The following is a 26,393-nucleotide window of genomic DNA, read 5'->3' as shown; positions in this document are numbered from 1 at the left end:
GCTAGGCAAGTGCTCTACCACTGAGTTACATCCCCAGCCTAGGTGAAGTGTTGGGAGGCCTAAAGTTTATTATATTTCCATTATAGACTGCCTCCATTATCACCTTCCTTTTCCTTCAATGATTATAAATTCTTTATGAGCATAGAAATGCATTTTTACTGCATTGCATGAAAAGCTGAAATCTGGTAAATTAAAAAAAGAAATTACAGTGTAAATCATAGAAACCCCTTATAAATTTTACCTGTTGGAATCAAAACCAAAACCAGTACTTGCTAAGATTTAAGTGTTTGTACTAGTGATAATATAAGAACTGGGTTAAGTGAATATATGTCTGAAATCCTTTAGTAAATTAAAAAATAAGCTAAAAGATACAGAACAGACTAAGAATTATAATAATCATTGATTCAACAAGAAACATATGCTTGTGTATTTGAACATTTTCAATAAGCATGCATTTATTTGTATCCACAAGTTTTAAACAGCTGGTAACAGCCAAAAATAATAGTAATTCAATAATGATAGACACTGCTCCCTTACTTAGAAAATAGAAGTTTTGAACATGTGCTTAGCTTTAGCACCAGATTTCCTCTAGTTTTTTTTTCTTTTCCTATTCATTTCTTCCTTTACATTTGCAACTAAATAATGCTTAGAAACATTATAAGCCTTTGTATAACATGATAGTATGCAAAAGTTTAAATTTTAATGAGGTTTTAAGGGAGGCAGAAAAAGACTATTACTTTGTTGATTCATTCAACAAAATGTCATTGTTTAGTGTTTAGAATGCTATTATAATTTTTTCTTAAGCTGTGACTATAATCCTTTGATATGCAATCATATATTCATTTTATCTAAAATTTTCATTGGCATTTGGAGTGGCTATTATGTAGTGGAGGTTAGTTTCCCACCTAATTGCTTCTTTCCAACATTTCCACTGATGGGAAAGCAGCCTGGAATCATGAAAAGTCCAATGGGCTTTGGAATCAAACTTGAGTTCAAAGCCTGGCTCTACCCCTTCATTAAGCTGTGCATGTTTAATCAGGTTACTTATTTATTCTCTTTGAACCTTTGCTTCATCTTTTACAAAGTAGGAATAATAATATGTATATCCCAGTGATGTTGTGAGTATTAAATCATAGTGTACCTAGTCCAGTGTTGGTATGTGCTTATAAAATAAGCTGTCCTTTTTCCCTCCTCCTCCAGTAAATTTTGAGTAGTGGAGTCCAATTTAGGTCTCCATAAGGGTTGGACCACACTATTTAACTCACAGTACAACTCCCTCATCTGTTTCATTTCAAGTGATATAACTGACTTCTTTAAAGTCTCCACCCCTTTAGCTGATCACAGAGTGTTCCAAGGTTGCAAACTCAAATTTCTCTGAAGCCTGGCCAAGTCATGTTAATGAATGAAGTTGACTGAGTTCAAGCATATACCTTGGAAATATATCATATAACTTTCTTTATATTTTCTAGTATTATAAACATAGTCACATCATACAGATATACATGATATTGAGATTTTGTTTTAGATATTTTCAGTGGAATAAGAATAATCTCTCTTCCTAACTGTTGGGCAAATGATAGGGAGAGATGGTCCATTTGGCAACCTGAAATATGGACACCTTTTCAAGGAACCACAGCCACTGCTGAACTCTAGGCAGCTATTCCCAAACGGATATAAAGATCTAGAGTAGTCTCACCTTCCAATTTCTTAAGATAAACTGAATTTTTGGATTTTGATGTAAATCTTACTTATATTCTAATACTAGATCCAGTTTATCCCCAGAGTTCCCAGTTTGTAACCATTGCCCAAGATGGTCCTAGTTTTCCTCCAAATTCTCAGAACATTCTTTCTCTTTTCTTTCATAGGTTGCTAAATCAGGATTTCATTATTAACTTACTACTCAGGCCACATGATTTTCTTAAGCAATCTCATGCCCTTTCATGATTTTGAACCCTGACTTCTGTGCTGAAGACTGTTAAGTCTGAGTCTTCAATGCTAACCCCACTTTAGAATGTTGAAATCATTTATCCAACCACTTCCTATATCCATGTAACTTTCCCTCCAACTTCTCAGAGTCAGCATGGCCCAAACTAATCTCAAGAGTTTTCCCTGAGCTTCCTTCCAACTGAACCCTCTTCATCTCGTTTGTTCCTGCCCCAGTTTTCTTTCAAGTTTATGCTATGACCAAACTAATACCAGCAGCCAAACCACGCACCTAGGATTGGATGTGGATCCTGCCCTTCTCCCTTACCACCATATACAATTATTTTTTAAGACCCACTGATTGTGTCTCATTGACACATTTCCAGAGGCTCTGCTCTGAGCCTCATTTGGTTTTGTGTGATAATCTGTGTCCTAACTGCACTTTCTGCTTTCAGTCTCAATGTTCTCGAATCCATTCTCCACCATTTTGCTGCAGCTAGTTAATCTAAAACTATACAACAGTGTCTCTATCCTGGGTCTCCTCAGAGTCTTTCAGAGATCTGAGCTCACAAAAATTCTAAAAAAAAAAAAAAAAAAAAAAACCCAAATGTGAGAAGTGAGGAATGAGATTGAGATAAAGACCTCAGCTCCAGGAACAGATGGATCCCAATGGCACAGAGCAGTGAGATCCAGTGAATCATTCAGAATAGGGCAGTACTCAGGAGTGATGGGGGGAGGTGGAGCTAGATTAGAATTTGTTTCTTTTCTTTTTTTTTCTCTTTTTTTTTTTGAAGGGTGTTGATGACCACAGGTTTTTGTCCCACTTTTCTTTTTAAGATTCCTGGCTAAAATAATTGCATTGTGCTAAAACCTCTTTTTCATCTTCATAAAGGAGATATATTTCATCCCATGTAACCCCAAATTTTGAAATGGGTGCCATGTAGTTAAATATGCCTTTCTCTCTAATTTGCCACTTCAAATATTTATTGTTCAATTCTCTACCCATTTTTAAGCTAGACACAATCTATAGGCTTTAGGAGAAATGAATCACATGCAAACAGTGTTACTCTTTTAGTCAGTCCATGGCTCTGCTGACCTTGAGGAATTTTTCTAGCTTTTCTGCTTTTTTTTTTTTTTTTTTTTTTTGGGTCACAGGATTTCTTTGATGGAACCAAAGCCCCATTATCCATATTTTCTTATCACTTTATTGTAAGCTTTAGCAGAAGCCACTGGGGACTTGTCTGTATTATGAGAATCTCTGAATTGCATGACAATCTTGTTTTACAAGTTTCTTATCTCTTTTTTATTTGTTCAGTTGCTGGTCACCAGTGGCTTACAATGTCACCAGAATCTGTTTAAAGAAATAAAAAGATTTTGTTCTGAACGTTCCTTATCTGCCGTTTAGTTTCTGTTTTTCTGAGCCTCTGATGATTTGTGACATCATTGGATTTCCATGGTGTGACCATAGCTACTCACAAAAATTATCTTGTAATTGGTCCTCCACTGATTTCCCATGGTTCTCTAGTGTCTTTCACTCATATCACTCCTTCACTGCTCCAAAACTCCTGTGGTACCAGGTGAAAATTATTCATTGCACTTTAAGAGTGTCTTTTATCCATTATTAGGTATGAATATAAGTATCACAGTGGAGAATTGTAAGAAGTGACATATAAGGTATCATATTGACTCCAAGATCAGTAAATAGTATCATAAAATGATAATGAGTACAATTCCTTAAATGCATTTTCAGGGGAAAAAATCAACTAATTACAAACACACACAAGACAGAAAATAGAGATAGAAATAGCTTTTAAAATTTATTTAGTCTTATTGTAAAATAAATGAACTTTGAAGGGTAGTTGTACAACCTATGAACAAGTAGATATTAAGTGAAAGTCGAGTATCAAGAAATAGTTATTTGCTACTATTAAACTTTTTGCTATTTATAAAAATAAATTAACAATGCAATAGAAAAGTCTTAACACATGAAATGCCAGAGCATGAACAGATAGTTGAAAGAAGGAAATATAATGCTAAAAGATGTGGAAAAAAATTATAATCAAAGAAACAAAAGATAAAGCCAATTCACACATGCATCTTGACCTAACACACACACATAGATATCTCATCAAAGAAAATCATCAAAATCATGCACATTATACTGAAGGTATAGGAAACATTTTCATATATAGTTTGTATCATGTAGTAACCTAAATTTGCACAAGAATCAGTAGATAGCGAGGTGCACAGTCAAAACACCTCAGAACATTTATCCTGGCTGAACAGATGGTTATAGTTTTGAGAAGCCAGTCTATAGAAATATTCTAAAGTAACAGAGTAGCTTTTATGCCTCACAAATGTTTGATGTAGCTTTTTAAAATAATATCTAGTAAATAACCATTAAATTATAAACCATCCATAAATTCAAAAGGTAATGCCTACATTATAAAAGTTTAAAATAATTAGAAAAAGAGTTATGTATACAATTAAAGCAAATTGTTGAATATAAATTTGTACTTGTGAAATACAAGATCAACTGTGAAAAATATTTATAAAATAATGCTATAGAGAAATACAAAGCAAGTGTGGCTATTTTAAGAGATGGGATTTGGGTTAATATCTATTTTAATCATTATACTTTCCTGTATTCTCTAGTAATCAACAATGAACATTATTTGCTTCTATTTACTTTTAAATGTTATAAATATATTTTTGGAAAATATCAATGGCGTAATCCAAAAATTAACTTTTTGTTTGTTTTTGTTTTGGAGTGGTAATGATTTTGTGATTGTGATTTTTTTCTTAAAGGTAACTGGTGATTACTACCACTGTTAACAAAGCATTTGGAGAACACTTTAAAAATTATTCTACTTCTTCTAGATTTGGAGATTATAATTAATTCACTAATTCCCTTACCTGTTTTGAAAAACAAAATAACTCCTAACAGGTTTATTTGCGTTTGAATCTTTTGGTCAGTGTTCGCTGCAGTTGGTCAAAGTGCTTTGTTATGATCAAGTTCTAATCTGTCTTCACACATGCCATTGACTCCAGAGAGTGATTAATATTATCCTTTTGTGAAAGGAGATGAAAGTGAGAATTTTGTGAGAGTCCCAAAGTTATCAAATTTCCAGAAGAATGAAGTTCAGACCTTTAACTTTTAAAATGGAATACAGATCATATGAATAAGAGTTCATACACGAGCATCTATTAATCATGTTTTGGCAGTTTATTTGAATGCATATAATACCAGGTCCCTTTTATAATGTATCCCCCCCAAGGAGAGTTGGGGAAGGATTAAAATTTTCCTTTTTTAGAAGGGGGGCTAAGGCCACAGACTATGTCCCACTTTCCTTTTTAAGGTCCCTGGCTAAAGGAATTGTATTGAACCAAAGTCTCTTTTTCATCTTCAAAAAGCAGATATATTTGGTTCCCCATGACCCTACATTTTGTGATGACTGCCATATAGTTTAATGAAGCTTTCTCTCAAATTTCCCCCCCTCCAACGTTAGGACACTTTGGAAAAAAAAAAAAAAAAGCTACCTATTTAATAGGTTATGGTCTTTGTATCTCTGTTCGCACAATTATAACACAAAAAGCTGCTCCACCCAGGTCAGAAAGCACTGTCTGCTCTGCCTCTGATCAGAACTGCAGCTGAATAACTACTCACAAAACTTGGGCTTCAAAATGCATAAGCCTCCACAGAGTCTGAGAATGTGCAAATGTTTCATTTTTCTCTTTTAAATTTTAGTTGTTCCTATGGTTCTCCAGGACTTTGCTTCATATCATGTTTGGATGCCTCCAAATGTAAACTTTTTGTGTCATCCAGGGAGGGTACAGATTTCATATTGATTTTTTTTTTTAAGGGAGGGATCCAACAGACTGAGGGAGATGACAATGTCCCTGTTGTCCCAGCGGGTCATGCTGGTTCCAAGACCATGTGCAGCGTGAGGGTAATGGGAACCATGGTGTCACCTGTGAACTAGGGTCAGAATGCCTTGAAGGCAAGGGGTGAGGTGAGCTTGTGACACACAATGGGCCGTTCCAAGTTTTAAAGCTAAAATTCTATTTTATTTTCTTTTGTACTTCATTGCATTCTTTCTCATGCTCTTTTCATTCAAAGATTCAATCCCAAGACAGGATTATGATACTCCACCAGCTGTTGTGTCAGGTAGGAAAATTCTCATTCCTTTAAAAGACTTGATTGGAGGGGAGAGATGGAGGTTGCCTGCTTTTCTCCACAACTCTTGAAAGCAGTGATTCTCAATAGGGGTGGCCACAGGAAATTTGAATGACAGTTTGGCAGGGGGTATATGTAGTTCGGAAAAGTGTATTTAATATGATAATCCAGCTTTATGCCTGGAAAATGAATATATCGCCTTTTAAATAGAAAGGACACATTGTCTCCAAGGATACACAGAAGATAGAGTCTGTGTTCTATGTATCAGTCAGTCTCAGCATTGGACAAGGTCGCCAGAATTTTTGAAAAGGGGGAGAAGGATTTTATATTAAGCCAAAAAAATATTTAAAAGGGCACAGATTAATTAACATAGATTGAGAAGCACTGCTTTAGAGAACAGAATTCTTCTGAAATCAGAAAATCATCCCATTTTGCTTGCTCGGCATCCAGCACAGGGTACTCAATATAACTATTTGTTGAATGAATCAAAAATTTAAATTTATTCCAAAAATTATATTTTGGGTATCATAAGTGAAACCACCAATATTCCATTTATACAATAAAATGGCAGAGGTTCTTTGAAGAACAAGACATCAGGGTCTTGAGGATTTTAATTAGCAATATTTAAGTTGTTTCATAAAATTTAGTGATGAAGCCAGGGTATGTATGTATGAAGAAGTTAGTTCTTATTTTGAACTGCACAGATCCTGTGCTTTTGTATTAAGTTTGAGTTTTGGTTTCTTGCAAAGTGGAAAGTGGATACAATGGTTCATTTTTGTTAATTTTTTTTTTTAATTTGATGAAATACTGGCAGTTTGAAGAGCTTTGTACTCTATGATCCCTTGACATGTTAGATGGCAAGCACATACAATTAAAACTAAGAAGGACATTGGAAAGAGCAAGAGACAATGTCCAGAAACAGACTTAAAGAGCCCACAGAGTAGTTGAGTCTGGCATTGGATGGTGGCTTTGAAACAGGGAACTTCATGTTTCTGGCCACCCCTCTTGCTTGACCCAGCATCTGAAGGGTAATCTTTTTCTCATGTCTATGTATTGTTTAGTTATGCTCGTAGCCAAATACTCATCTTGGAATTTTAAGTAAGAATGTCCCCATTGAAGAACCATGTGAAGTTATTTGGGTTCTCTTCAAGGTCTATATAAATTGCTATTATTTAAAATATCACATCTTTCCCCAACATGTATTACCTGCCATATCTTTAATCTGCCTTTTTTTCATTTATGTGACATCATGAATAGACTGTTTCATGTGCCCAGCTTTTCTACTTGAACATGTGGCGTCTTTGTTTAACAACAGGCATCTATCTGCTCTTGATAATTTATCAATGCAAATAATAATAAAAGACAAAAGACACAATCTGGAGCTTTCCTTCACATAGCTTTCCTTCACTTTCCAGAACACAATAGGAAAAGCAATCAAAATGTCAGAAGTATTTACTAGATACCCATCAAGGGTTAGGCTCTACCCAAATCAATTGAAGCAGAAACCCTGGCTGAAAATCTATGACCTGAAGTTTCCATCTGGTTCCATAAACAGTAGTCACTGAAAGTTCTTGAGCAGATAAATGATTGGATAAAAGTAATACTTTAAGAAACTTGATCTAGCAGTTTTGTGTGTGCTCAGAGAAGAAGAAATAGGATTGCACAGAAGAGCTAGAAAACCAGATATATTTACAATAAAAAAAAATGTTTCTAAATGCCAAGAAGTGCAGTACACAAAAAGGGACCAGTAGATTTTCCATATGAAAAATAGCATTTTAGAAGATTTTATAGTTATTTTTCCCTTATAAGATTTGATTGCTGGTTTGATGAAAACATACAGACTTTTTTAGTCTATCTTTAAGTAGAAATAGAACTGCCATTCTAATGGGAGAACTTCAGTAACTCTTGAAAAATGGTATATTCTTTACCCAACCACTGATAATATTAGAAAATTGACACAAGCAATGGCATTATAGTATCTCCTTCCCAATTATCTCAACTTGCCAATGTTGGACAACTCAAATTGTTAATTCTTTGCCAGTGTAGGAGCCAATCAAATTATTCTAATTTATTGGAGTCAAGATATCTGATTGGATAATCTACAAAGACATAACCCAACCTAATTTCATTTACTCAATATTTCAACCACTTAATGAACAGTTTATAGGAGCTAGATACTGCATTCAAGTATTGGTGATACTAATATAGTATAACCAGCAATGAAATCTTACAATACTATAAGAATAGAAAAAAGATTATTGTAAAACATATCAGGATCTAACTTCATGTTACTATTATTTGTGGTGTTAAATGTATAGAGGGAGGAGGAACAAAAATCTAGAAAGAAGGTTTGAAACTCTCAGGGAAAAAGAGAGTTCTGGGCTGGATTTGGAAGAATGAATAGGAATTCATCACCTGGATAAGAGTGGGAAGGTGTAATAGGCAAACAGGATATGGAAATTCTTATAAATAGGAAAGATTTGGAGGTATATGATAATTCATTTGATATTGTTGGTGCAAAATATCACTCTGACATATACCAGAATTACATCAATATAAATCTGATTTGGTGTAAGGACCCTTTCTTCTTTGAGTAATGTATCATCTTATTCCTTTACTTATTTATATGGCATTTGTTGGAAGAATATTGTGTGACAATCATCATGCTAGGCACTAGGAATGCAACTTCCTTCTAAAAGCTTAGAAAGTTAGATAGAAGCAGGTTATTACAAGTGGCATAAATGCTTCAATATTAACAAAACTTATGATGTTTGTGAACACACAAATAAGATGCCTCAGTCCAGACCTTACTTGTGTGGTTTACTAGTTGTGGAAACTTGAGAAAACTTAACCTCTCTGTTGCTTAGATTACTTATCTGGGGAAGTAACAAAAACTTTGTAGAGTTATTTTAAACATGGAGTAAAATATATAACCTGCTTAAAATGCATCCTGTATGAAAGTGCTACAACTATACTACCATTATTGGCATGAGATATTATGGTGGTACAAAGAAAGAACAAATAACATATGAGGAGATGTCAGAGAAAGGGTCCCAATGGATGAATTCTCTAAATACAAACATAAGAACACTTAGGAATTAGCTAAATAAAGAGTGTATCTGGGGAGAGTTTCAGATCAAAGGAGGCGGCATGTTCAAAGAGTCATGAGGATAGGGTGTATTGAGTTCAGAGAACTACACATGGTCAAAAAGGGCAAGGATAGGTTCAGAGATATGGGGAGTAGAGTAATGAGCCTGAGAAGTAAATAAGCAGAAACAATATCACAAGATAGGTAGCTTGGATTGTTTCCCAATGGCAACAGGAGGATATTAAAAAGTTGTGAGTTGGATGTGATCTTTCTGACTATAAGGTCAAAAATATATTGGAGAAGAGCAAAAATAGAAGAGAGGGAACTGAACTGAAGAATCTTTGGAAGGATCATGTTGGCATGTACTCAAGTTGTGTAAAGGACGATAGAAAGATTGGTGAATGTGTGACAGGTTAAGTAGGTAGAATAATAGGACTTGGTAACCAAATGAATATCAGGAGAGAAAGAGAAAGATGATTTAAATTTGGCTTATAATTTCTTCAGTGCCCTGAAGTATCTTTTCCCAGGATTTAAACCACAGAAAGGAGGACCAGGTTTGTGAGCAAAAGAGATAACTTCAGTGCTGAACATGCTGAGTCTGAGATGCCTATGATGCAGCCAGACAGAGATGCTCAATAGATGCTGAATGTATGTGCTTGAACTCAGAGGCCGTCTCTTGCGCAGAGGTAGATTTGGGAATTACCACCATGGATTTAAGCCATGTTTGCCCACAGAATGTGCTTGAAGCGAAGTAACCAGAACTTAAAAATAAAGAATGGATAGAAAACGGAGCCCAAAGGAGAGGTTGGATAAGACAACTATACATGTAGAAGGGAAACAAGAATATGAAGTTTTAAAAATCAAAATCATGATAGTAATTCTAAAGAGTACTATCCAGTGACATAAGTCCTGAAGTTTTGTTGTGTACACACACACAAAAAATTGTTATATTGGCAAAATTCAATTTTGTCATTGAATTTTGTTATATGGAGATCAATAGTGAATTTGATGGTACAGTTAGGGGTAAAAATCAACAACATTCAATGTCATGTAAGGAATGGTTGTAACTAGTACAGGAAACAACAAATTGGTTTTGAGGAGAAGTAGAGAAATGATAAAAAAAAATTAGAGAAAAAAACTAATTGATTTATTGATTTTGATGAAAAATAATGGGAAGATAGTTCTAGATAGTTCTAAAGCTTAAAGAATGTGATTCTTAAGGGTGAAGACAGAAGGAAGAGATAATGTAGGTGCATGTAAATCCGTAAAGGTAGAAATAAGGAGTTAAAGGATTTCCCAAATGATACATTTTATTTGTTTTTATACGAAGTATTAAGTGCCATCATCTTCTGTGAGTGGCTGGGAGATGGCATGGTAAGAATTTAAGGTGAACAAAGATTTGGAAAACGGAGGAGTCAGAGGGTCAACAAGAAATAGAAAGTTGAAGGGACCTGGGTTTATTTGAAGCTATAAACTATAGATTATTTTCATACTTATTATGGTTTAAACTGGAATGTCCCCCTCACAAAAAAAAATACTCATGTGTTATGAAGTGCAGCAATATTCAGAGATGGAAAGATTAGATTTTGTGAGCTCTGATCTCATTAGTGGATTAATCCACTTGATGGATTACTAATTTGAATAGACTACTCAGTGGTAACTATAGGCAGGTGATGTATAGCTGAAGGAAGTAGGTTGTTAGAGATATGACCTTAAGGACTATATCTATCCCTGTTTCCTTCTTTACTCTCTTTCTGCCTCCTAAATGTCATGAATTGAACAGTATTCTTCTGCAATGCCTTTCTGCCACAATGTTTCTGCCTTGGAGTTGACCATGAAACCACATAGTTTCACAACCAAAATAACTCTTTGCTCCTCTAAGTCATTCTTGTCAGGTATTTTGGTCACAGCAATGAAAATCTGACCAAGACAAAACTAATCTGTGAAGATGTTTGGTTGTCTTGTTGTAGTGATCATTAGCCAAGAAGAGAGCCTAGTTAACCCATGGTTGAAAATATACTGAAGTGGAGTGAGAAAAGGACAATGTGCATTGATGATATTGGCAAGAAAGAAAGAAAGAGGTTAACAGTGGTTTTGAGGAAGAAAGAAGCAGCAGTCCATAAAGAATGAGAGGAAGAAAATAGAAAATATGGAGACTAGAGTTCTCAGTGTGAAGTACAGTGTACTGGGGTACTTGGATTGAAGACTTTGAATAATGCACTGTTTCTTGGCAAAGTTTGGGTCATGGGAACAGGTAGCTAAGTGGACTTAGGGTGACATGACAGAAGTTAAGGAAGTCAAGTAAATACAAAAAACTGCTAGATATGTGGGATAATTTTACATATCAGGGTTTTGTTGTGTTTGATCTTTTTTTGTCACTAATAAGTTATGCATGACTTCAGGAGTATTTTGCTTAGGAAGAGTATAAGATAAATATTTAAGCTTCCACAATCAATACACTTAAAAAATAATGATAATCTTGGAGGAAAGAGCTAAGACAAGAGTAGTGAGGTTCAAAAGAAAGTTTGGGAAACAGAGCTGAGACTGTCTCCTACGTTTTCAAGCAAAATCAGGAAACTCTTCTTTAAAAAAAAAATTCCCCAACAGCTAGAACTCCTTAAAAGGTCCCTTATTTTAAGCAAATTTTAGTAGAAAATATGTAAATGAAGGATAAAATATCATTTTTATACACGGTTGGATTTTATGAGACACATATGAAAACGACAGATAATTTGTCATCAAATTTTTATCTTAGTTGCCTTGAGCTTAATTTTTTTTGAAGGGCATCAGTATGGAATCAAGCTAAAGATTATGATTCCCGGAGAATAAAAGTAGAACAGAAATCTATCCCTTTTTTCTAAAAGCTTAGAGTTTAGAATTTGAATTTGAGTTTGGAAAAATAAAAAAAAAAATGAAAAATAAAAATCAGGGCTAAAAGATGCATTGAAAAGATCTATAGAACTTTTGGAACATATATTTATTTTCTGCTATATCCTTTTGCATACCAGCTAAAATAGGTTGAAGTAATAAATGTTATCAGTATATATCAGTACAATTCGACAATGAGGTTTCACAGAAAAAAAAAAGTTTAGTAAATCAGAACATAGCAGTCGAATAAGAAGTCCTTAGTCTCATGGAGCTGTTCATAAGTGTGCCTACCCCAGTGAAGATGGAATTCACTGTTAAAATAATATGCAGTTTGTTTCTATTGCTTTTGCTTGTTAGAAATATAAATTTGTGTTGGAAAGCCCCATCAACCTGGAAGGGTGATCCTCAGATAAAGCATTATTTGAAGCCTGTCTTTATGCTGCCTCTTTGGGTAAGGATTACCTTTTTAAACTATCCCATATTATCAAGGAATATGGGGCAGTATTTAGGCTATTTCAAAGAGGAAAAACTATATTTTTCAAGCTCTAAGTAACATTTGTTTTCATGGATAGTATGAGCTAATTACAAATGATTTCCATCTCTTAATTAAAAATTAGGTCCATTAGTACCTCTCATTAGCAACAATTAGCCATTAAATTGTATTTACTGTAAAAGACCTGATGCAGAGTTATAAGTGATCCCACAAGCCACCCATGAAAATCAGTTTCAGTTCTTTCCTCAAATGCTGTACACTTATTTTGATTACAAAGTTGCATATCTTTAAATATCTTAATTAATTGAATTTTTTGTTTTTAATAAGTTCTAATAAAGAAAACTTGCTCTATTTCTTCTTTCATTCAGCTAATATTTACAGACCTTCTACAGAGCCACAAGGAGCCAAGGCAAAGGGGGTATAGAATGCATTCCATGCCCTCAAAGAATAAAGTCTCTAACAGAACAGGGTTATAAAGAACTGTCACATAACACAGCATGTGACAGATATCAGAACAGTCTTCTGCAGAGCTGGACTTTGTACGTGGGATTTGTACAAGTATCTGACACATAGGAATGTGCATGCTGAGTTATTATGTTCCCGCTGGTGCATTTATAAGGTTCACTAAATTATAAAAATGGAGACTTTTTTAAAAAAAGACTTTTCCTGTGGAACAATAATTTTTATTGATCTATTCAAGTAACTTATCCCAAAGGAAGCTTAAGCAAATGGACTCTTCAGATATATAAACGTCATTTTTATTTAGGCCAGTCCCTGCACTCATCTCCTGCTCCCAGGGGGAAGGATAGGGGAGAGAAAAATTTAATCTTCATTTCATAATCCAGCAAGCTTTTTCTATAAAGGTCTAGGTAATAAATATTTGGGATTTTGCAAGTCATATGGTCTATGTCACAACTTTTTGACTTTGTCATTGTAGCATAAAAAACTATACAATGAATGAGCATGGATATGTTCCATACAGGTTTTATTTGTAAAAATAAGAAGAAAACTGCATTTGGACTTTGGGCTATAGTTTGCATACCCCTCTCCTGATCACTGTATGTTCATAAGTATCCCAAAATTTAAGTACTATCACTAACATTCTTTATAAGACATTTGAAGTGCCTTTCATTAAAATTAGCATTTTTGTGCCTTTTCATTTTATAAAGGCCAAGGAAATGTCAGAAGTTAGAGGTGGCGAAGATTGAGAGGGAGGTGGAGAGAGATATTTCTTAACATTCTAGTTTATATTGTACAATTAACTAGACTACTAATATGTTAAAAACCTCTAAGTACATTTCTGTTTTTCAAATTCTCATCATATATTGGCTCTTCTAGGACTTATTTGTATGTACCAGCAAGAGTATACTAACTAGGATAATTTAAAATATATTCTGTTTAATGTCCTTTTACAGGGCTTTAAAATTTTTTAGGGTTAGAAATTTAGAGAAGAGGTGAGACATACATCATCCCAAAGGATTTGTTGTCCATGTATATTTTATGTCTTGGTTGCACCACCTGAGGTGGTTTTGTTGTTGCTATTGATGTTGGTTGGTGTCCACCAAAGTTGCTCTTGATGTACCACGTGTGTATGTGTGTGTGTGTGTGTGTGTGTGTGTGTGTGTGTGTGGTGCTGGGGATTGAATCTACAGCCTTGAGCACTCTACCAACTAAGCTATATCCCCAGCCCCACTGTACCACTTTAGGCTATTCCATTTCCCCTGGGTAGCTGCTTCTCTGAGCTCCATTTTATGCTTTGCACTCTGAAGGTGGAGGAAAGCTTTCCTAGTCTTATCTGTAAACCAAACACTATATAGAGCAAGCATAGGGGTGCTGGAGATATGACTACCCTCTGGGCAAAGGTCAGAGCACAGTGCCATTTGTGGATGCAGCACTCACATCCCACCGAGAGCTGCATCCCCAAATGCTGTCCTTGCAGTAGAATTCTCAAGTGAGTGGTAGCAGCAGCCATAGGGCACACCATAGCAGCAGCACATAGTGTCACTTAGTACCTTCATCATCTGCAGAAGGGCAAAGCCTACATGACAGCAACAGAGGAAGAGAGCACTTTCTGGCAACAATAGATTTTGAAGTAAGCTAATTGCATGCGCACGAGTCTGCACATCTGGTATTGAAAGCACATGGTTCCCTTTTTAATCAACAGCACAAAGTGGGCACTTGAGGCTCCTATTAGAGAATCCAAGCATGAATTGACTGTGAGTCGGCACTTGCCGGAGGCATGCTGGAGACATCTGAGGCTGGAGAAATGCTGCCTAACAGACATGTTAACATTTCTCTAGACTCTATGTTAAATTAGTCTATCAGAAAGCAAAATGCCAGAACCATATGATTGTACGGCCCTGTTGAAATGCTTTCTCTGAGTCAAAATTTAATGCTTTAACCTCTTCTTTCTCAGAAGAGTGATACATGACACAAACATTTAAGAAATGCTGCTAGTTGTCTTGAGATGACCAGTGGATATAATTGTCCCATATTTAGCCCAATGTTCCTTAAGTCATTAAGTAAATGATGAATAGCTGCTAAAGTCTAGTGGCTTCACAAGAATCTCTCTCCAGGTGAAAAGTTATGCTTCTTTTAAGCTAACAATGTGAAATAAAGAACTTTATAGTCTTCCTTTTTGGCTTTATTTATCAGGACAACTGGATGTAGATGGGGTACATTGAGTGTTTTCTCAGAATATTGTTCTCAACTGTTCGTTGATTTGCTGTGTTTTTAGTTGTGCTTTGTAATATAGTGCTTAATTTTGTAAGCCCTTCTCAGAATCAGCTTGGAACTATGAAGGCTTTAATTCCCAATAAAAAAATAAATGAAAATATGCCGGTGGGTTAAGGGAAGTTTGTGTGCTATAAAAGTTCAGTGGAAAGACAAAATGAAAGATGATTTTGATTATGTGTTGATCTTATCTAAAAATTTGCCAGCAGGCACTGTTTTTATTCATTCACACACATGCAGCTCTGAATAGGAAACTGTATGGTATAAAAATTAGAAATGGCTGTTAAGAGTCAAGAAGGTACTAGGACTCCTGTTCCCACTATTTAATAATTATTTAACAATGAGGGTTCCTTAAGTTTCCTGAAGTGTGCTGTTTTCCTTTCCTATGATATAGATGGTAATGCATTAGCTCTTCCTCATTTGTATAAGACAATAACATGAGGATCATTTGAAATGGCATCCCAAGCACCTAGGCAGTAACATGACTTGTAATAAGTATTAAACAAGAGAGATTTCCTTTATCCTCATTCAGGGAAGAGTGTTAGGACTTTTTTGAAGTGTTGACAACTTCACATTTGCTTTGATAGGTCAAAGGTTAAGTAGTATAAAATCGTTTGTAAACCCAATATCTAAAATTAGGAGAAATAGTAAAAAAAAAAATCATTGCATATCCTCCTTATTGACTGAATTTTATATTATAGCTAAATTGATGTAATAAACTATAAATATTTTATAACAACATGAAAAATACTATTCATACTGCACAGTGAAAAAGACAACATAAATGAAAAATAATTTGATTTTGAGTCCTAAAACACATCCATAGAAAGAATTTAGAAGGCAGCACAAAAAACAGTTGTTATCGGTGCTTTTAATTTGCTTTCTAAACTTTTTGTATGTTGCTTTGCAGCTTACAAAATTTAATATAATTTTTATAGCAGCCATTGAATATCATAATTCTAGGGAGGCATTATATATCAGGAATGCCTGATTGTATTAATATGAAGATTAAAATAAAGGTATTAATGATGATTGTGATGGTTATATTGGTGACAGAGACAGTACCGGTGACCTCTAAAATTCCCCCACTTCCACTCATCCCATCTCAACTCTGTGGCATTTGAGGCAGAATTTTTAAAAGATTATATCTCTTTATAGGTGTGGCTTAGAGTTTTCAAAGGAATTGTAATCTAAAGTCATTGCTAAAGTTTTATGTGAATTCTCTACCCACCTAAAGGGGGTCAGCATCTCTACCACTTGACTGCTGCTTTTCAAATGGTGTCTTCTGTCCCTTGCATATAGCACTTGGAAACACCTAAAGTCTTCCCAGTTTATGCAGCATGAGACTTCCAGTCCTGTGTTTATGAAACATTGCTATTCTTTCTTCTTTCTATGATGGACTTTCATTCATTTAGGCAAGGTGCAATACATCATACCTTTTTTAACAAGCCAGTTCTGTTTCACTTGTCTCTACCATGCACTATAATTTTCCTTCAATTAAATATCCATGGAAAAGTCATTGGCTAACTGACCTTGATACTGTGTACCAAAACTATGATCACTGCACATCAAGTTTCCTTACAAATGGAAAGAGGAGCATTGAAAAGGTTTTAAACCCAGTCTGTCCTTTGATTTACATGAAATAAACATATTACAGTTGGCAACAAAACCATGTAGTTTCAGAGTGATGGGTTGCAGGCCCCTCTGGGGCACACATAAATTTACTTTAGGTGCCTGCTCTGAGTCCAGCGGTATGCCCCAGAGACTCAAATCTGGGAAAGCACTGGACTTCAGATTCAGGAAACATAAATTTTATTCCTAAATGAGCAGTTACTTGAGCAAATTAAATATGCAGAGTTGGTAACAAATCATTGAGATAAATTTGAGATACTTGTTCTAAAGGGTTAAAGTTAGAAGCCAGACAATCCCAGAGACCAACTAGAGCCTAGAGTGATGTTTAGAAAGTATATCAGGGGATCTCAGAAGAGGAAGTTTGAAGTGCTTATTGTTGGACTTGAGCTTGTGGTGTGCGGCTTTGGGAAGAACTTAAGGAAGCAACAATATATTAGCAATTGGGTGCTTTCAGGAAGTGAACAGTAGTTGAATGATCAATTTGTCTTAACAAGTATTATCTTGTAGATGGGAGCAATAAAGCAGGGCTAGAGTTGTCATTGCAAAGAGACTGTGGTCACTGATGTTACACAGTAAAGGGAGATATTCATTTACTTGTCTTCAGCTTTGCAGAAAGTGGCTTTTTTTTTTTATTCACTACACACCCAGTGGCCTTGTCTGCTAATTATAGTTAATCTTTGAAAATTGTTTAACTGGGAATATTATGACCTTAAAAATAGCTACCAGCTAATTAAAGGTTATTTGAAAATTTTCCATGAATTCTTTCCTTATCTTGAAGATATTTATAATACTGTCAAAAATATAACAAAACATTGGATGGTACTGATAAAAATGTAAACATAAGCATGAAATAAACTAAAATAGCTTTTTTATTCTCATCTGCATTGAGCATGTATGGAAGTTTGAAAAGGGAGGAGCAGGGGATTCCAAGGAACATGCTGTGTTCTGGTTGCTGCACCTAGTGCCTTCTATGGATTAATTGGTAACATTTGATTGACACAATCATGCTATAAGGCAGTTTCTGTGCCATCTACAAATTGTTTCTTTATAATGTCAGCTGGACTTTCACCCATTATTTATGTTCCTTCAGCTATTTGAGACATTTTGACCCTCTCAAGTTCCAAATATGAGTTTTGTCATTCTTACCCAGCAAATGACTGCCTGCTCCTTTATAAGAAGAGGAATACATTTGATCTGATCTTTATATGTATCCCTTTCATTTCAAATGGCTATTTCTTCAGTCTTCTCTTCCTAGCCTCCAGTTTCTGTGAGGCCTTGGCCCTCTTTTGGTAAGGGTTAAACCTTCCCTCTATGATCTTGCTTTCATCTGTCTTAACCTGTTTTGATGGTCATGTAGCATTCATTAACCTCTATGCCACATGTACCCTCTTCAATGTATACTTATCCACTGGGACTTTTCCTGTGCTTAATAAAATGGGCAGATGATTTCCACTTCACATTTCTCAGGGTGCTGTTCTTAGCCTACTCTGCATTCCTTTTTTCTGCTTCCTCTCCTTTAACCATCACACAGATGACCTCCAAGTCATTAATGCTAGCATTCCTCTGTGTTGATCTCCATGCCAGTGTCTCCAATTACTTCCTAGAGGTCCCCCATCCACTGTTATCCCCCTTAGCTGACCCATTAGTAGTTCAGACTTCATATTCTTAACATCAATCTCATAATATTTTTTCTAATCCAGCTTCTCCTGCAGACATCCCTAAGGCTCACCCTCTTTAAGTATTACTTCTCTAAGCCAAGATTTTTAAAGCTCAGTGCAGCGTGAGTTTAGGATTGTTATGGTGTTTGGCAGGGCATTGGAGTATAGCTCTTGTTTGTGGGTGAGAACCATGTGATTTAATATTCAGCTAGGCTTGGAGTCGGATGGAAAAATCTCTCACACAGTGGTGAATAATTCTTCCAGTCAAGACTGCTTAAAACCTTAGAAGCATTCTGGAGTACTCTATCGCACATGAAGTATTTCATTTCCATGGAGATTTTCCTTTCACAATACATTTTGAATCTGTTATATCCATTCCGTCTATTACACTGGTGCTGGCTGGGTCTTTGTACGTTTTCATTTTATTATTGCAACTTTTTCTGGTGTCGACACCTGCCCCTTTCCCTGCTTTCTCATCCCTCACTCAAATGCCTCAATAAATTTTTAAAATTAACATCTTTAAAACTCTATGTGCAAGAATATGGTCTTGATATGCCATTGGAATTTAGGTTAGTTGCAACTATTTCTACCATCCAGTTTCTATTCCTGCCAGAAAGTAGAATACAGATTGGATTTCTGAATTAAAAGTCATCTTTTCTAATAGCAAGGCTCAAAGTTGCAACCAGTATGTAATTTTAACTATATATGTTTAGCTTATGGAGAAGGTTCTATGGTGAGTTGAGTATTAAGACTAGGTGATACTGTAGAGCTACAGTTTCTAGTGTGATTACCCTTTAGTTTCCAGGTGAAAGCAGACCAAAATTTTTTTCTGGGAAAAATATTGTCCTTCCGCAGCTACTCTCCAAAGATATGTGTGTTTTGGACAGTGTCAGTGGGTTCTCTTAAATTCTTCTTACCTGCTTCCATTTGAGACTTGCTATACAATGCCAATTCCAGCTGATGGTGAAAACATACAGGCCTATATAACTAGAAGCAAAGAAAGCTGCAGTCCAGGTACTTGTTTCGAAGAACAATTCCAAAGTCTCTGCCACTCATACCTTTCAGAACCTCGCCTAAAAGAAATAATACTTTTGAAGTAATATTTGGATAATATGCAGTATATCTACTCTCCTTGGATATTTCAACTTATATCCCTAGATTTAGCTAACAAAACCGTTTTACCTGGATGAGTACATCCCTTGCCCCTGCCCCCACCCACCAAAGACTAGCTTTTTGTGAAATATGCTTGTCATAATGCCATTTGGTTATGTTTGAAGGACAATGTAATAAATAGTCCTTAGAAACTTGGTTTGCTTTCTTTTAGGCTATTGTTTATTACCCTACACAGTGTCAGCTCCTTCAGACTTGCAGGAAAAACATCTGCTTTGCCTCTATACTGAGAGTTATTCTTCTCTGCACCTGGTTTATCTTCTTATCTAGTGGATGAGTTGACTTGTGTAATTCTTGTGTGATTTTTTGCTAACTACCTCTGATAAATTGTGTGTGTGTGTGTGTGTGTGTGTGTGTGTGTGTGTGTGGTGCTTGGGCTTGAACCCAGGGCCTTGTGCATGGGAGGCAAACATGCTACCAACTGAGCTGTATCCCCAGCTCTCTAATAAAGTTTTAATGACATATATTTTATTAGTCTACTTGCTCACTTTATCTTACTGCCTTTTTTTTTTTGTCTCATGTTTTTCACTTGACACCACCGTATTTTATATACCTTTGGAAGATGCCTTAAATTCTGGGGATCAAGGGGAGCAATAATTAAATAAATGCTGGAAATAGAAACTCCTAGATACGTTATTTTCCCAGTCAGGAACCATAACTTAAATGCTACAAGAATGAAGGATTCCTTAGCCTGCACAGTACAGTCTTCAATCTACTTTTCCAACTGCTTTTCTTCCTGTCACCCTGGTCACAGTTATTTGTAGGATGTGTTTGCTGTGAGCACTTTCTTTTCTGCCTTTGCTCATCCTAACTCTACCTGGAAATTCCCTGCCTCATTTGCAGTTTTTGCTGGTTATGTCTTACCTATCTCCAACTGTCTATCATTTCCACGTATCTCCTTCTGTTTCCACAGCCAGGTATGATGGTGGTTCACTATGAAAATTCACAGTCCTCTGTGATCCACCCGATCGTGTAGATACTTATAGGTACCCCACCAACTTCCCCCACACCATCTTTCTATTATAGATTTCCAGAGGTTTAGAGAGGAAAAAGAGAGAGGGGAAAATAATTGTACTATTGCTTGTATCCCTTGAAGTACAAGTTAAAGTGTTTGATATTTATGAATAGGGACGCTCCCTCATTTAGGGTTCAGTGTTGACTTTTATTCAAAGTTAATGTGGAGGAAAAAAACGTGGAGGCAATACTAGCAGAGTCAGATGCCTGAATTTTGTCCAAAAGAACTAAAATATAGGATTTTCTTTTTCCCCCAGAAAGTTATTCTATATAACTGACATCTGTTGGCAGAAGTAGCATGCCATCCATCTAACTGGTCTTGCTGATTCAAGGCATATTCCACCTCAATTCATCCTCTTGACAGCCCCAGAGCCATCTTCCTAAAACAAACATGACCTACTTCACATTCTTCTGCAGTCTTCAAAACAGAATCCTCCATCTTGATCCTGTGCTACAGGGCCCCTCATGGTGCTGATGGCTGCTTCTTCAGACTCATTTAGTACTAGTTCTGTATCTAGCCATAATGACTGTCTTCCGTTTCCAGCATGAGCCTTTTGGGGTTTTGCATATGTGAAGAATTTGATAAATATGACCAATACTTGTATCCAGAATATTTTTCCCTTTACTCTTTTTTTTAAAAAAAGTTTTAGTTGTAGTTGGACATAATAGTTTTATTTTATTTATTTATTTTAATGTGGTGCTGAGGATTGAACCCAGGGCCTTACACATGCCAGGTGAGCATTCTACCGCTGAGCCACAACCCCAGCCCTGCCCTTTACTCTTCAACTTGCTAATGCTGATTGGTTTCACAGTAGTTGTCTCAGGTACTTTCTTCTCCTTAGAATCTTCCTTTATGCTTCTACCTTGTCATTGAGCTGCCACCTTCTCTATTCCTTCAAGTCCCTGAGAGTATCTTTATCATAACATTTAGCACACTGAATCACCATTTACAGTTTACTTATCTATCTTTCAAGACAGGTTTATAAACTAATCGAGATAAGACCATAAACTAACCCATGTTAACCTTATTTCTCCATTACCCAGTAGCTTCTGGTGTATTGTAAGTGTTTGGTCAATATTCATTGAATACATAGATGATAACTACATATAAGAATACTGATTGCTAGACATGCCCTCAGTATAATCCTGACCTTCACCTCAAGAGATTAAAGTAGTTAAGAGGATAAGAGACTCAAGAATGCCCAAGAAGTTTAGAAATTTGAGGGAACAACCAAGTGCAGAGAGCTTATGGAATGGGATAGAAACAAACAAGCAAAACAGAAAGCACAAAAACCTTATGAACAAGAAAATGGTAGCAAATTTAAAACGGACATGGAGAAAATAAAATTATTGGGAAATGAACCTTGCATGAAGTAATTTAAAATATTAGTGGAACCTACACAAGGCATTTCAGTATTGCCATTTCTCTGAAAGGTTTCATGTTGTTCATTATTTTCTCTGGATTCCAGAGTCCTCATTTATCTTATTAACATTAATTCCCTTTCTTCTCCAGTGTTACCTTCTGAAAGTAGCTTTAACCCTTTTTATTGCCCAAGTCCCTCACATGAACATTATTGTAAACACACTCTGGCCCCAATGAAATAACATCTTTGCCCAATTTTTCTTTGTATTTTGATATTATTATTATCTAGTCTCTTCGTGCCCTATGACATGCCTTTCACAGTGTCTCTTCGAGACATGCATCCAGGTGCCCCACTAGTGCTGTGAATGATAGCCTGGGCAAGTAATGGCCTTTAGCTCTTTTTCATTAACAAAATGAAAAAAAAAAAAACACCATGCCCACTCAGCTAGTGATGCACTATCATATTGAGAGCTTATTGAAGAAAGGCAGCCAACTGGTGACCCTATTGCTGGTTTTTCCCTAAATAGTATTTTCAGCCATGATCAAACAAGGTAGACTTCCATCTCCCAGGAAAATTTGCTTTTTTCTTTTCTCTCTCCCTCTTTCTTCACATGTTTTGTCCTGATATAACCAGACAGTCCATAAGAAATTTAAGTATTTTCTAGATGACACTGAAAATTCATGCAGATTAACAGTATTCATGGGTATCAAATATCAATAAGTTTTTTGAATGCCTTTCTTTGTGATTGTTTGTGTTTGTGGATTTTAGTTTAGGATTCTTTACTCTCAAAGAGATATTTTTCCTCTTAATTTTTTATTATAAAACTAGATATAAGAAGCCATTCTGAATTTTTAAAATTCTTTCAGCACTCAAACAAATAAAAATCCCTGTTATTTTCCTTCTTTTAGGAAAGTGTATTTATTTGTTGCTCTTGAACTTGGCTAGTTCAAATGAGATTTAAGTGTTAAATTTTTTAAAATCCCCTAAACTCAAGTGAATTATTTTGTCCTTAGCTTGTACTTTATCAAGTTTCTATAGGATTATAATTCACACTACTGGCATTCATGTTTATCACTCAAGCCATTTAGACTTTATGCTCATTTGAAGAATGAAGTCTTTGTGATGTCCAAGTGTGTATGTCTATGGCCCAGTTCTTAAAATATCCTTCCTTAGGAATCTCACTGGAATGCAATTACTTTACTCCACTGAAGGAAATCACATCAGCTTCAGATAACTTTATCTAGAATTACCAATTTATTTTTGTGCAAATGGGCATTAAAGCAAGTAAATACAACCAATGTGTTATTGTTAAATAAAATCTGGACAGGCAGTTCCATGTCTCTTCTGCCATGGGTTCTGTTTATCACCTCTTCCTCATCATAATCCACTCTTGAGTGACCAGACAGAATGAGAAGACATGAGCATTTTACAGCTCAACTGAAATTCTTCATCTGGACAAGCAGCATGCACTTCAAAAAAGAACATAAACTTTGAAGAACATCAGCATTTAAGTTCCTGTCTTCCAGGTGTTCTCTGTAAGGCCTCTCTGGAGCTGCCTTCTCATCTATAAATAAAGAAAATGATAATACCCTATAGAGACACTAGGAGAGTTAAGTAAGATATTAAAATAGCCTTACCAAGAGTCCATGTTTTTGACTTAATAATTTTTATTCTCTAAGCCATTGATTCTTAAAATGGGGTCCTAGTATAGAGCTTGTTAGAAGTACAGATTTTCAGGTCCCACCCTACACTTAGTGAACCCCAAACTCATTCTTTAAAAAGCCCTCCAGGTACTCCTATGCACACTGAGGCTTTGAGAATTACTACTCTAAGTTGATCAGCCAATCACAGGCTTGTATGCAAATGAGGAGAGGATAAAATAAGACAATGGGAGATGATTAAGCCATGGTGGAAAAAAAGTGCTAGACTGTTCATTATGCTATATTACTCAAACTCTTTCCTTCCTTCCTTTATTACATTTTACTATTTTACTTTATGATTTCTTTCCTTTTGCATGGTGTTTTTTAAAGACTTAACAGAATTTGATTAAGGTTGGAAATGAGTACAACACTGGGCCCTTGGAGGTAAATCAATAAATCAGTATTTGAATTTATGAACTATCCTCAAAACTAGTAGTACAAAATGATCTATTTAGGAATTCCTAGAAAAAAAAGTGATATCAGAGGAGTTGTTTGAGATTGGGAAGTTCTTCCAGTCTTTTTATGTGGGTCCATTAGAGAGTTTACTAGTGCCTTGAGTTAGAGTTGTGTTTCTAAAACAGACCAAGGAATTGATTATATATAAATGAAAAGTCACATCATTCTATAAGCTTCTGCTTCCCTAGCACTTTTTTTTTTTTGATCCTCTAGCAATTAGGATGGTAACTAAATTGGCCCTTTTTATTTTCTACTGGTGTCAATAACTGCTAAGAGGATTACACTATATTTGGATATTAAGGGTTTTTCATAACTGGCAGCATCTAATCCTGATTATTCACTGTTTGTATTTATAAAATATATAAAACTAGAAACAAAGCTTTCAACTGAGTCCCCAATTTTACACCCAAGTTGACCTTCTTTGTCTACAGATTAGTGATGCATTGCTAATGAGGACAGTTGTACATTTTAAAAAATTTTTCCAGTTTTTCTCTCAGTGCCTGCAGAATGAATCCTATGCAGAAGTGGGAAGAAATTTGATTGTGTAGATTTACTTATCTCCTATGCCCTTCATCATTGTTTTCAATTTGTGTGTTTGTGGGAGGGAGACACTTTGTTCTATTTCCCATTCTTTTTTTAAAATATATTTTTAGTTGTAGGTGGACACAATGCTTTATTTTTATTTATCTTTATGTGGTGCTGAGGATTAAACCCAGTGCCTCACCTGCTCTAGATATGTACCTCTACCACTGAGCTACAACCCCCTATTTCCCATTCTTAATGTAAGGTGAAATCCCACAGAATAATGATGAAAATTCAGAGCACTGTTTTAGCCAGCTTTTTTATCTCTGTGACCAAAAGGACTGACAAGAACAATTAGAGGAGGAAAAGTTTATTTAGGGTTCACGGTTTTAGAGATCTCAGTCCATAGGTGACTGGCTCCATTACTCTGGGCCTGAGATGAGGTAGAGTGTCATGAAGGTGTGGAGGAAGAAATTGGCTCAGACATGGGACCACGTAGCACAAAGCTGCACTCATCTGAGACGAAATGCATACCCCAAAGCCATGCCCTCAGTGACCTACATCCACCAGCCACATCCTGTCTGCCAACAATTACTGCCCTAAGAGTTAATCCATATCAGTGCATTAATCTACTGATTATATTATACTCTCATAACCTAATTATTTTGCCTCTGAATGTTTTGTATTGTCTTACACATGAGCTTTCCAGGACACCTCATATTTAAACCATAACAAGTACTTAACACACATTCCTCACTCCAATTTGATTAATCTTTTGGCCATATAGTTTTCTTTAGGGGACACACTGAGGCGTCATTTCCCAAAACATCTCCTAGGGTAGCAGGTCTAAAATTTGTAGCATATTCGACCCATCAGTACAGCATTAATTATTTCAATTTCCAGGTCATAATCAAGGTCAATTAAATCAGGCTATCTCTGAGTGGAACCCCATAATATTTTGTTAAATCTTTCCAAGTGATTCCAATGTCAAGCCAAATTTGAAACATACCATTCTAGAGGATTCTCTTTACTCTTATGATATATTTGTGTGTGTGTGTGTGTTTTTAAACAGTTCTAAAAGTTCATTATATTTGCAATTTGTCCTAACAAAGTATAATTGTATTAGAAACACTGAGAGAATCACAGTAAACATTTGCATGTTAAAGATTCTGAGTAGTACTGCAGGGAAGAGAACCTGTGGATTCAAAGAATAAGGAGAAAGAAAACAAATGCTTAGTTTGGTTTATTTCATAATCTTTCAAATTCATTTACTCAAAAGTGTAAACTTTGTGGAACAATTATTTAAAATGTATGAAACACTCTTTTCATTTGGGTATAATTTGGAAGATATTGATTTTAAAAGGACACATAGCAAAGTCTTGTTTTGAACTGCTTTTTGAAGACCTAATTTACCTCAATTTTACTACACTCTCTTGGAGCATTTAATATTTGAAATAACTTGGGGAATTCAACATATGGGTTCAGAAATTATGAAATATTTACTGGAAATAATCTGTTGGATCACAAACACCACTTGAAATTTAGTGTAAGAAAATCAGTCTCCAACTTTTAACAGAACAAAAGAGTGAGATGAA

At 35.5% G+C, this 26,393-nt stretch overlaps 1 protein-coding gene across 8 annotated transcripts in view; it reads left to right on the top strand.

The window, feature by feature from the left end:
* The window catches only part of RBMS3 (RNA binding motif single stranded interacting protein 3), a gene marked incomplete at its 3' end in the record, with an annotated part of 671,965 nt that overhangs the window by 609,173 nt on the left and 36,399 nt on the right, over positions 1-26,393 (top strand). For 6 of the 8 annotated variants that reach the window (XM_081285615.1, XM_081285618.1, XM_081285614.1 and 3 more), the window contains one exon: positions 6,044-6,091. The exons of the other annotated variants lie outside the window; for them this stretch is intronic. In XM_081285615.1, coding sequence (XP_081141741.1) covers positions 6,044-6,091 — 48 coding nt within the window. The remainder of the gene's footprint in view (positions 1-6,043; positions 6,092-26,393) is intronic. 8 annotated transcript variants of the gene reach the window in all.

Source organism: Spermophilus citellus (assembly GCF_964194105.1).
Source record: "Spermophilus citellus genome assembly, chromosome: 3".
NCBI lineage: Eukaryota > Metazoa > Chordata > Mammalia > Rodentia > Sciuridae > Spermophilus > Spermophilus citellus.
This window is presented reverse-complemented; position numbering and strand designations above follow the sequence as displayed.